Here is a 12,654-nt window from a genome sequence, read left to right as displayed (position 1 = left end):
ACAACATCCTGTCCAGAATAACTGATAAAAACAGGACAACTCCAACTTTAAGGGACCAAATAGAAACCATCCATCCATTCAACCTCTTGGAGTTCTCTTGAGCTGCTCTGCTCTCTCTCTCTCTCTCTCTCTCTCTCTCTCTCTCTCTCACACACACACACACACACACACACACACACACTCACACACACATATGTGCATATGAAAAGCAGAATACATGCCTCTGGCAGAGGCGGGCCCAGAGGGAACTTCACAGATCTAACTTCCACTTTCCATTTTCTTTCTCCTTCTCTCTCTCTCTCTCTCTCTCTCTCTCTCTCTACTCTGGATTAGTGACTGATGTCAAATGGAGCAAGACAGCAAGACAAACCTGTGACGGGATTGAAGCCCCTGTCAATAATAGAAGAGGTGAACATAACTGCACCATGATCAGGAGGGATTCGACAGCCACAAATAAACGGTGGACCAGTAAGTAGACTTTAGGTCAGGGCAAGAGAGCAGATATAAAAAGGCAGACTGGGTGTGGTGGTATTATTATATTGTATGACATAAAAAGGAGAATGGGATGGGACACATGGCAGATATAGCAGATCCATAGGATTAGCTGTTGATTATTCAGTATTAGAATAACATAGCATACCTCAAACAGCAAGCTGCAAGACTGGGCGGGTAGGTGCTGCATTTGCCTGTTGAGTTGTAGGAGTGGGTTAATGTAGACTTAGCATAGTGCTGGAGTGATACAGTGTCCCTAGAAGTAAAGCCTAGTACCGAACACGACTGGTGTGTGTGTGTGTGTGTGAGTGTTTGACAGACAGAGAGAAGAGAGAGAGAGAGAGAGAGAGAGAGAGAGAGAGAGAGAGAGAGAGCCCCTATGATAATGTACTACCAGAAGTCAAGAATAGAATGTTCTGAGCTAATGCAATTTTGCAGTACTGCTGTGCACACTTATGTTAGAGTAAACACAAAGATCATCAGTAATATCTCTCTCTTTCTAGGTCATCTCAGTGATTCCAGTCATTCCTGCCAGAGTTTCACAACCCTTTGCTGTTGCTGGTAAAAAAAAAAAAGTACTTCATCACCCAAGCTAGCCCGCACAGAGACCAGCAGGAAAACCACTAACCTCCCCCACCACCTCCTTAAAAAAACACAGGCAGGAAACACTTGACAGCCATGCTTGAATGCCGTGGGGAAAGAGCAAAGGTGCGCCACTGGCTGACGCTGCTGTCAGGATTGGTGGAGAGTTTGTTTTTCACGGGGATTGCGTTTGGCTGGGCATCTCTGGTGTTTGTGCTGCAAGCTGATGGCTATTTTGCTGAACACTGTGTAAATGCCACGGGAAAAGACCACATTGTGTATACAGGTATAAGAACATGGATATGCATGGATACACTTGTACACACACACATGGACAAACACAGGGTGTCTGCAGGTCTTTATTGCCACCTGAAATTGAAATTAAGACCAATTTAACAACCAAAGTAAGGCAACAAAAATATGTCAAGATCAGTTTATTTCTGATTGAACATGGCTATCGAAAGTCCCGACACCATAAACGGGCAGCAAAAGAGGAAAATCAAGACAAAACAGGAAAATAAATGTTTAGGGACATGATGTCCAACTGTCATTTATAAAGCAGATGTGATAAAAACAAAGCATGTTTCATATATTTGTATTAAGAATGGACATGTCTTGGGGCAAACATAATACAAACTGGAAGTGCAAGTAATGCCAAACAACATAAAAAAAAAACTAGAACTTCCTCTACTGCTGGTCCCATTCACATCTTTGAAATTGAAAATTACACAATTCATGACATTTGCCTTTAATTGATTTGTCTTACTTTCCAACTCTGATTCGACTAGTTGTCAGTGCTATCTAATTTATAGCTACATCAAAGTGAAATATAATTCAAGATAAACCTGTCATTACATGCTGAAAAAAATATGACCTCTAATACCTGTATTTACAACATTTTAATACTTTTGCAGACTTTTCAAGGACCCGCAGATACCCTGACACACACCAACCATACACAAGCATCGCTTTTAACTAATTTCCATGATTCCCTCTTTCCTTGTTTCATCTCTCTCTTTCTCTCCTTCAGATTGTAGTGGTCAGGATGAGCAATTCTCTTGGGTCATGACAGTCGCCTCGATCTCCAACACCATTATCCGCTTCCCCATTGGATACATCTTTGACCACTGTGGAACCACAGTAACAAGGCTACTAGCAATGTGAGTAAATCAGCATGTGGGGAATTGTACTTTATTACTTACAGTATTGGACTTAGCAGGGTTGGGTTGAGAAGGTTTGGGGTTTAGTTACTCTTTAATATGTTGCTCAAAATGCTGATCAAAAACAACACCCAAATTTTTATAGGAGGCCTTGATGTTAGGTGCCAGAGGGCCATTATGGTGTTGAATTTATCAGAAAGTTAAAATACCAGTCTTTAATAGCACACAGACAGTCATGGAGAGTGATGAGATTAACCAAATTATTGGGTTTAACATAAATACAGTTGAGTATCGTCAGCATAACAATGATACGAGATTCAACCAAAACTGTTGAAAATCTGACTCAAGGGTCCAATAACAGTCCAATAATTTGGTTAATCTCATCACTCTCCACGACTGTCTCCGTGAATTATTAGGGGGTTCATGACCTTCTAGAAGACAGGAGAGCAGTCATCATGTCTGAGGTAGCGATATGTGTCATTCTCTGGCTCTCCTTTTGTACGGGAGAGAGACGAGACGAGAGACGAGAAGGAAGTGAGTCAAACTACACTGCTGCACTGTGAATTCTGGCAGTTTCATGTTGCCTTGCTTGTGGGCAAACATTTACACCCATCATTAAAGTTTCATCTCAACATACTGTACATAACTTGTAGAAATTGACTTAACCTCTTACAACTTTCTCCTTAATTTAAGTATTTTAAAAGTTAGAAAAAAATTTGTTTCCATACTGTCTGACAATGTCACATTCACTGTATCTGCTCGTTCCAACGCTTCATTGAAGCTATAGCATGTTTATAGTGAGTGAAATATTCAAACTCAAGATGTCATTCTATTTATTTATTTACATCAAAGGGAAAACATCTAGATGTCTTGTGCATGATTTTATAAACATGTCCCTGTAATTCAGCATGACATACAGTATTTGGTATCTTTGGAAACCTTGGGATCTCAACTAGAATTTACAATAAAGTTCTGTGGGTTTGAACAAAGTTTCACCGTGCAACGTGCATTTGTAATGATGGATCCACCAGCGGGTCGGACAGAGTGAAAGAGGCATTTTCTGATTCTTAAGGCTCGGGTAAATTTGGCCTACATTTGACCCACCAAGCGTCACTCATTTCAATAAATTATCAACTGTTATAACTGGTCGCCTGTTATCCCTGCAGTCTTCTTCCACCAGAGTACAGTGAGCAGTACAAATCGATTTAACCATTTAACTGCCAGATTTTGTTATACTTCTCATAAGAGTCTGACCTGACATTCTCTCCCATACAAAGCAAGTGAGAAAACGGTAATAGTCAGGTGCTATAGGTCTGAGGTTAACTAAGGAGGAGGAGGAGGAATGTGACCTCTCCTGTTTTGACATTTTTTTTTTATCTATCTTTCTGCAGATCTCTATACACCAGTGGCACATTATTCCTCACGTTGTCAAGAGCAGGTATTTTTTGTTTGTTTCTCAGGTAGTTGTTGTTGACCTTATTTACTGTACATGGACAAAAGTAATCTCTGTCTCAGTTATCTCGACTTGTCTCCCCCTCTCTCTCTGTCTCTCTCTCTTTCACACATAAACACACACGCAGATCAGTCAGTGTTGCTGTACCCCACTTTGTCATGTCTGATTACTTCTGGCTCGATCCTCTACGTCACCAATGCTCAGGTGTGTGTGTGTGTGTGTGTGTGTGTGTGTGTGTGTGTGTGTGTGTGTGTGTGTGTGTGTGCACAAATGTGTGTGAGTAAAATATATAAGAAAAATGGGAGGAAACTGAAGTCTAGTATGAGGCCACTTTTCAGTTTGCTGCTTGTTGTGTGTTGAGGTGGGGAACCTGTTTGACGCCAAACGCTCCACCATCATCACCATCTACAACGGGGCCTATGACTCCTCCGCTGCTGTCTTCCTCATCATCAAGGTAACACAAGGATCAAGGGTGGCTGCCAAAGAATCTGTGGTGCAGTTTAATTTTCTAATAAGATCTGTTCTGCCTTCAGCCCACACCACAAATGAATCATGTTCCTCTTCCCCTTTTCCCCTGTCGGTCTCTAGTTGCTGCACGAGAGAGGAGTCTCTCTCCATTCCTCTTTTCTCTTCCTCACCTTGTGCAGCATCATCCACCTCCTCCGTACCTTCTTCCTAATGCCCAGAGGACACATCCCCTACCCGTTGCCAGAATCGTACACTTACGGGTCAGAACAAACTACACTACCCATAATGCACCACTATATTTCCAAGGTTGGAAGTAACAAATTACATTTACTCCTGTTATTGTAACTGAGTACCTTTTTTGTGTACTTGTACTTTTTTGAGTACTTTTTAAAGTTTTTTTTACTTAAGTATGTTTTGTCTTAAATCACATCCATTGCAGAGTACAGATTTTAGGCTCCCCATCAGCAACAGAAACTGGACCAACGTAAATTGGACAATTGTGGAGCTATTCACAGTGAGAAGAGTAATCTGGCTTTACTGTATTTCACTTTATTGCGTCATTTCTATTTTTTTTTTTTTTTCAATTAAAATAATCTAGTTTGAACTCTGTCCTTTCTGCCTTTTAGAATTGTATGAGAAGGATCACATCTAACAATGTTCTCTTTTCTAAAAACATTTACTCTGAGAACATTTTAAATAAGCTACTTTTTACTTTTACTTAAGTAGATTTTTACACTGGTAGTTTTACTTCTACTTAAGTAAAATATCAGCAAAGTAACAGTACTTCTACTTGAGTAGAACACTGTAGTACTCTTTCCACCACTGGATATTTCATTGTCCACTATCCCCATCACCAGAGTGACAGTGGGACCCTGCTGGCTTGTTCCCATAGCAGTTGAAATGTGTCTCTGACTCATCAGCTCTGCTTGACAGGGTAAACTGCCCCGGCCAAGGGAGAGGAAGGGCAGAGGAGGAGAGAGAAAGGAGAGAAATAAAGGAGGAAGACACAGAGAAGTATGAAATGAATGAGAAAGCAGTGGCTGAAGGTTCTGCCTTGCCGTTGCAGGATAAACTGCTGGACAAGCTCCAGCAAGAGGAAGGTAGTGTACATGTTTGCACCTGCATGTGAGCCCTCCCTCTCCAAATGTCTACTAGCAATGTACTAAATATTTTGAATTTCAAAATGGTAATTACCTACATATCTTTGCTTAAAGGGAAAATCCACCATAAAAAACATTATAGACCCCATGAAATAGCATCTTTACTTCCTTGATTTTATGCATTTCCTGTTTAAACTGGATGTTGGGGCAAGAGGGGTCATTCAAAAGTCTAAACCAATGGAATATGAGTCAGGAGAGAAAGGCAATAAAGGAATAACTTGCCAAACTTAGACAACATGATGTCATGTCAAGATATTTTCAGTGCTGCTACACTGGAGTTTGATAGCAGAACGTTTTTCAGAATAAAAAGAGCAAGGGCTTTTTTCTAGACTCACCATTTTGTACCAACAATCATACAAGGAGAAATCCATTGTTGAAGAGGCAGAGATTCTCCGCTGGCAAAAGCCTCAATAGACCAGAATGCAATGCAGCCACAGCTTACATCTTTTGCGGATCTGTCATTGGTAGCATTTAAAGTACAAGGCCACCTTCGTCTGCTTTTTTTGTAATTTTTGGTAATCACTCTCTTTTTCTTGACTGGAACAACAAAGTACAGTATTGCTATCATTCTCTCCACATATACAACAGAGAGAGCCTCGTTCTCTGTGAGGTGTTGAAAGTCATTCGTGGAAATGTAGGAAATAACTACCTCAAGTAGACGAGGCGGGTTGAGGCACACCAAAAATCTTAATTACTACATATCATCCCAAAATAGCCTAAGTCCTGGAATGCATTGAACATCACAAATTGATATCTATCAGTGTAAAAGTATCTGCAGGTGGATTCTTCCTTTAACAACATTTTCCTCTTTTCTACTCTCCACCCCTCCTTCCATCCAGTGGCCAGTTTCCGGAGCTGTGTGTTGTCCTGGCTCTTCATGTTTCACCTGCTGTGGGTGATCGTCATCCAATTCTGTCACTGCATCTTTCTCGCCACCGTCAACCCCATGCTCAACCGGCTGAGCAATAGTGACCAAGTCCTGGGTAACGTATAACACAATTAATGCTCAAGGAGGAGGAGCATTTCTCTGGGTGTTACGCCTAATGAGTACTTGTTGGCTATCCGGATTAAGCATTGATTTTCCACAATCCACAAGGACACCAAGTCATTTTTACTTGCAGATAAAATGCAAGGCAAATAGCCGACGCATTGCAGTTCATCATGGTGGAATTTCATCAGGAGGACGCTGTGTAGGCAGCAATGTGTCAATAAGGCTGTTTTATCTGCAAGTGTAAGTGCTTTGATATCTTTCTTTTGAAAAACATAACTCATAATTCGACTTAGCATGGCTACTGCAAATGTCACTCTTTGGATCTTTTGAATATTTTTGAACACAGCCACTTTAGGACAAGGGGGGCTATATGCTTCATCATCATAAGCTACTGCATCTGAGTAGTAATATGTGTAATTTACTTCATTGAGGACAGTTTAAGCACTTTCACTCTCTTTTCAACCACTCTCTTTGCCTTATCTTCCTGGGGAGTTTTTAATGTTCGCCACATTGCGTCCGCCCCCAAACTAAACTCTCCCTCTCTTCACAACTTCCAACCCTCTTCCACCCCTCTTCCATTCCCTCTCTCCTTTCTTTCCTCCCTCCCTCCCTCCCTACCTCCCAGTGAGTCAGTACACCAATGCGTTTGCCTTCGTCCAGCTGTGTGGAGTGCTGTGCGCTCCCTTGAACGGCCTCATCATGGACAGACACAAGAGCAGGCCTCTGGCTCCAGGTGAGCATCATAAACCTTTCTAGACTAACAGCTGTCATTTGACTGGTAAATGGTAGGGCCATGCCACCTTATGAACACGCATAAATCAAACAAACCTCAAATAAAATCCTTGAATAGCCCTACTGCGTTTTAGACAAGGGTAATTTTCTGGAATATGTTAACACTCCAAAGGAAACTGACTGATATGTCTATCCTAAAAACCATTTGAGGGGCGACTAGAAATACAATTAAAATAGTTTCCATGCCACTGTGAGCACCTAGAAGGACGTCACTATTCTGTTATCATGTTTGCATTGCTATCATCATGATCTGTCTCTCTTCCTCAGGAGAGACCAGACGGGAAGCAGACCTGTGTGCCTCCTCTCTCGCCATCTTCCTGACCTCCTTCCAGTGTTTTCTCTTCTGTGTGTGTTTCTCCTCTCCTGTCCTCCCTCTGCAGTACCTCACCTTCATCCTGCAGGTTGTCAGCAGCTCCTTCTTCTACGGAGGACACCAGGCATTTATCAGCATTGCGTACGTTCACAGTGTGTTTGTGTTTGTGAATGTGAATGTATTTCTATTTCCTAATCCACCACGATTAATTAAAAGGCATACTGAGCAGGATTTCCCCCCTTGAAATAGCATAAACAAATAAATAAACAAATCCAAAAGTGATCCTCCTCAATCATTAATTATGGCCCATTGGTAGTCTGTGACAGTGTCTGTGTCGGCAGAGAGTCTGCCTTCTGCCTGGATTTTCTTGTTTCTGAATGTTCGGGATGTTTCTGGGCATCAGCCGTTTGGCAGTGGGTTGTCCGCCTGCAGCCAAAACCACTGCTGAATCATTTTATGTCTAAAAGCTACGCTGGCTACTGTAGCAAACTCTAATACAGAGTTTGAGTAACAGTAACAATAACTGGAGTTCTAGTCAGAGCTAGTGTGTGTCATGAGCTGGCAGCTATTGTTAGCGTAGCTTCTTTGTAGTAGAAAAACTGATATAGCTAAGCTAACAGCACCTACCTGTCCAACAGAAAGCAGGCCAACTTTTTGGAATGTACCTTGTCTGGTTGGTGTTTTGCCTCGCTGTACTTTCTGTTCTGGCAGTTCTCGCAACCGCAGGGAGAAAGGATCAACTTTGAAAGTTGTGTTTACAAGCCACAACCAGCAAAATCCTACTTAGTATGCCTTTAAATCTATCCCAGATAATAGACTTAAAGGCCAATTTATACTTCTGTGTCGGCGTAGCTATGCCGTAGGTCTTTGCGGTGCCGTCATAGCTTACGTGCACCTGTCCAAAAACGGAACTGCGCATAGGCCGTCGCAAGGCTGCAAGAACTGTGATTGGCCAGCTTCAGATTTCCTCCTACCTGTATCCGGTTGATGTCTGCCGATAGTGTAGACAACAGATCGAAGAAAGACTAGCTGAGGAGGTTCACAAATGTATTAATTTATAGGACGTCACCAAATTATAAAGACTACCAGATGTCACCTTCAGTGAGAAACATCCCAGAACTAGCCTGATATTCAGACTGAATGGCCATTTCGTTCCCACTCTATAATTCAACCTGAGATTGGCTTCTAGTTAGCCATTTTCTGTGTGGGAGGTTGATTTTCCCCTAATCACTACTGACTGACGTTCTTTTTCTAACTTCGTTCGGTGTTTCACCATGGGAATCGCCTCGGCGTGACCAACTACGGAAGCTCCAATGACACCACGTCTGTCAGTGACAGGTCGAACTGTGCTTGGGGCACGCCCCCTCATATTACCACAGTCGACCAGCCCCTCTCAAATCATTCTCGCTTTCTTCCCGTGAAGAAACTATACAAAGCTCCCTCAGCTCATCAGTTCACAGACGACCCTTATTGCGAAGTCCTTCGCAAGAAGTGTTCTTATTGTTACACAGGATTTTTCAGGGCAGTGTCCGCATCAAGGCGAGCTGTTCCTCCGGCTACCCTGTATTTGTTTACCAGTGTGGCCGGTGACTATGTAACATTATACCCTCCGGCTAACACGTTACGGCGAGCCTACCAGGGTTCAGTTATCATTAGTTTGTTAGCTGAGCCGAGTACCCGGGGTTTAGCTAACGTGTCACGGTGAGCAAACTCTTACAGTTAGCACTTAGCTCGGGCTAAACCCTGTGTGCTAGCGCTACTGATCAACAGGCTAACGCGTTGCAGTGCGCCTAGTTCAGCTAAATATTCATACAATTTTCTTCCTTCCAGGCACCATGTCTTCGGCCACTACCCCCACCAAAGGGTCAGAACCGAAGGCTAAAGAGGCTGCATCCCGCCTGTGCCCCGCATCGTGCGGGGCGTCTATCTCGGGCAGGGACCCTCATCCCATGTGCATAAATTGCATGGGCACTAAACACGCTCAAGCATCGCTGGCTGACCCCCAGTCATGTTCCCACTGCGCGTCAATGCCAGAAAAGATCCTGGAAAGAAGGCTGAGAGTGGCGGTGGCCAATAATCAGGACCCATGACTGTCAGGAGCCACCCCAAAAGCCTCAGCCAGCACCCATCAGCCGCGAGCTGCACCGTCCTGGGCGGAGGTGATGGACGCTGAGTCCCCGGACATGCCTCCACTTTTCGAGGAGCTCCTCGAAGTGGAACCGGGCTGTGAGGATGCAGAGGGCGATGCTAACTCTGACCTCCTCGACATGGACGCGATGGAGGAAGTGGAGGACGACTCCATCTTCCCTATTCAACAGTCCAGACCCCCCAGCGCATCCGACGCTGTTCCCCCAGTGGACAGCAACTTATACAAGGTCTGCAAACGGGTCGCATCCAAATTGGGGATACAATGGCCAGCAGCCCAGGATGCCGAGGGGGTGGAGAGAGACCTGTATGACGGTAAGAGGCTCCCACCAGCCCAACCGCCATCAAAACAACTCCTACCAGCAGTGCCCGCTTGTATGAAGGAAATGAACCGGTACTGGTCCAGTCCATTTAGGAGTAAGCTTCCTACCAAGGGCTACTCTAAGCTGGAGATCCACGGGATGGGGGAACTGGGGCTGGCCGAACCCCCAGTGGTGGAGCCTTCAGTGGCTTATCAACGCCACCCTAACTGCCACTCTCTCTCAGCCTCCTCCAACATTTCTCTGCCTAGCAAAACGGAGTGCCTCACCGCCTCTGTTTTCCAGAGGATGTACAAATACGCAGCACAGTCAGTGTGCTCTCCAAACGCAATGACACTGCTATCTGCGTACCAGGCGGAAATCCTACAAGAGATGGGCCGACAGCTGGACACAGGGTCACCTAACCCGGCCCTCTGGGACGAGATCTGTGTGGTGAACGACCTCATCCTGCGCTCCTCACGCGGCGCAGTGCAAGGCTGCAGTCGAGTGATGGGACTTGCAGTCTCAGGTGAGAGGGCCCTGTGGCTGAACCTCTCAGGCCTGAGTGATGGACAGAAGGCAGAGGTGATGGACGCGGCATACAACCCCACCAAAGGTCTTTTCGTTCCAGCTCTGGAAAAGATGAGGGAGACCAGCACCCTCAGGAAACAAGAAGGTGAAGCCTTTGACCTCTGCCTACCCCAGAAACACATCCCTCGCCCCCCTCAGGGACCAAGGGCTGGCTTCGCTGCTGCAGCCGCAGTAGTGAGGGGGAAACAGGGGGGTGCCAAACCACAGAGACAGGCAGCTTGGCACAAGCAGTGCTAGAGGCAAACGCTCCAGGGTCTGTGTAATAATCACTACCCGGCTCAACACTGTTTATGGCTTCGGGAAGCTTATGCAATCCGGGAGTGGTCTATATCTCCCATAGTGAAACACCGAACGAAGTTAGAAAAAGAACTTCGGGTTACTTAACGTAATCCCCGATTCTTTGATAACAGAGTGAGGTGTTTCACCATCACTTCCCTCCTTGCATAGACACGGAAAGAAACCGGTCTAGAATGATTTGAGAGGGGCTGATCGGCTGTGGTAATATGAGGGGGCATGCCCCAAGCACAGTTCGCTCCAGTGACACCACGTCTGTCACTGACAGACGTGGTGTCATTGGAGCTTCCATAGTTGGTCACGCCGAGGCGATTTCCATAGTTAAACACCTCACTCTGTTATCAAAGAACCCAAAGTTACTTCAGTCAACACTGATGCTGGGTGTATTTACTAACTTCACCGAGAATGTTGGTCGTTTTTGACAAAAAATATCATCTTTGCAAAGACAATATGTTGGTTAAATGGGTGATTTCAACAAATATTATTCTGCGGAAATGCCAATTTCGCCAAAAAATGCCAAACGGCTCAAACTGTAGCCCTGCTCGCAAAGGCGCTGATTGGCTCGATTGTTTCTCCAAGCAAGAACAAGCCGTTGACTAGAGCAACACCAGACTCTCTGCGCTTTTGATTGGTTTTATTGTCACTAATGTAATGTATCAGATCAGTAACCTCTACATATGGACTCCCCATATTTCCAACGCCTTTGAAGCCCATGCAGCATTTCTTATCTGATCAACACATTTATTTATTTATTTATAAAAAAATTAGTTAAAGAATGTGTGAGGTCCTAGGCATTTGCCTATTCAGCCTATAGGGAGTGCCAGCAATGCCTGACCCTTCCTTCTCCTCTTCTCTTTTCTCCTCTCTCTCCCTCTCCCGTTTCCTCTCCTCCAGCTTCCCAATGTGTCACTTTGGGAAGATATCTGGACTGGTGATGTCCTTATCAGCTCTGACGCTGCTGCTCCAGTTCCCATTACTACACCTCGTCCAGCACCAGCTGCACGGTGATCCTCTCTATGTATGTGGCCACACACCAGTGCTTGTGTGAAAATCTGTGGCAAACCTCATTTAAACCTGAGGATTATTTAAACTAATTCTGCATCTACAGCATATTGTCTAGTTTGTCTGTTGTTATATTAACCCATTTTTCCCCTTTCTTTCACACTTTCAGGTAAATATCGGCATGACCTTGCTGTCTCTGCTCACCTGTATTCACCCAATCCACATCTACCTCCAATGCAGGAAGCTGGCCAATCAGAGAAGGGCTAAACAGGAAGTGAATAACCAAGGGACGACGATATATTGAATTTGTCCAGTGTAATAAATGGAAAATAATGAATAGTTGTCAGAGAGAAAAGGGGAAGGGAAGGGAGAAGATAAGTAAGAGAGGGGAGGACAAGACACCATGGGCAAGAAGGCCATCAATGCCAACGGATCAATGACAGAATGATATTAACAGGATGAAAGGTTGTCATGCAGTGTGCGAGGTTAAGATAAGACGACAACTTACTGTGAATATGGACGTTATAAGGATAGCTCACCTTTTGGTAGCTACAACTCTCTCTGGAGCTTAAGTTACACTGAACTACAAATACCAGGTCAGACTGTCATATCCATATAATCCTACAGTAACTGGAGAGTATGAACATGAATGTTGCTGCTCCTGGACCAGATATAGATAGAAATGCTACTCTCAGGGACAATCACGGCCTATTCTGGCCAGATCGAGGGAGTGAAGAACAGTATAAATGCCATAACTATATTATAGTACTATATTAAAGCCTCTAACAAACTAAGCTGCTTTGTGTATGATTGTGATCTGCAACTTTATTGTGTGCTGCTCATACTGGCGCAATACACTGGTAATTACGGTAAACTGAGCCTGAACAGGTTCAGGGGAAGGAGGAGCAATCC

The 12,654-nt window shown here is 44.3% G+C and overlaps 1 protein-coding gene across 3 annotated transcripts; it reads left to right on the top strand.

Annotated features, from left to right (window-relative positions):
* The first annotated feature begins 328 nt into the window (after positions 1-328).
* On the top strand, positions 329-12,527 carry LOC139642612 (equilibrative nucleobase transporter 1-like). 3 transcript variants are annotated; one of them, XM_071517534.1, is made up of 13 exons: positions 329-468; positions 996-1,360; positions 2,105-2,234; positions 3,626-3,672; positions 3,815-3,891; positions 4,049-4,141; positions 4,276-4,415; positions 5,089-5,255; positions 6,155-6,298; positions 6,932-7,039; positions 7,366-7,552; positions 11,635-11,758; positions 11,912-12,527. In XM_071517534.1, the coding sequence occupies exons 2-13, from the start codon at positions 1,171-1,173 to the stop codon at positions 12,044-12,046; spliced, it is 1,542 nt and encodes a 513-aa protein (XP_071373635.1). In that variant the 5' UTR covers positions 329-468; positions 996-1,170; the 3' UTR covers positions 12,047-12,527. The 3 variants fall into 3 exon arrangements, with proteins under 3 accessions (XP_071373635.1, XP_071373637.1, XP_071373636.1); XM_071517535.1 differs by lacking the exon at positions 329-468 and adding an exon at positions 551-669; XM_071517536.1 differs by lacking the exon at positions 996-1,360 and having other exon boundaries at positions 333-468.
* The last annotated feature ends 127 nt before the right edge of the window (positions 12,528-12,654 follow it).

This window comes from Centroberyx affinis, unplaced genomic scaffold (genome assembly GCF_046629955.1).
Source record: "Centroberyx affinis isolate AG114_WGS23_722 - 3 ecotype Tasmania unplaced genomic scaffold, CSIRO-AGI_Caff_v1 ptg000501l_1, whole genome shotgun sequence".
Classification (NCBI taxonomy): Eukaryota; Metazoa; Chordata; class Actinopteri; order Beryciformes; family Berycidae; genus Centroberyx; species Centroberyx affinis.
Note: the sequence above shows the minus strand (reverse complement) of the source record. Positions and strands in the feature narration are given on the sequence as shown.

What these genes read in the sequence shown, in the direction of transcription:
- LOC139642612 (XM_071517534.1), top strand. Translation starts at nt 1,171, where the DNA reads ATGCTTGAATGCCGTGGGGAAAGAGCAAAGGTGCGCCACTGGCTGACG. An exon ending in GTAACAAGGCTACTAGCAAT is followed by an intron (nt 2,235 to 3,625) that starts GTGAGTAAATCA and finishes ATCTTTCTGCAG; the next exon opens with ATCTCTATACACCAGTGGCA. An exon ending in CAATAGTGACCAAGTCCTGG is followed by an intron (nt 6,299 to 6,931) that starts GTAACGTATAAC and finishes CCTACCTCCCAG; the next exon opens with TGAGTCAGTACACCAATGCG.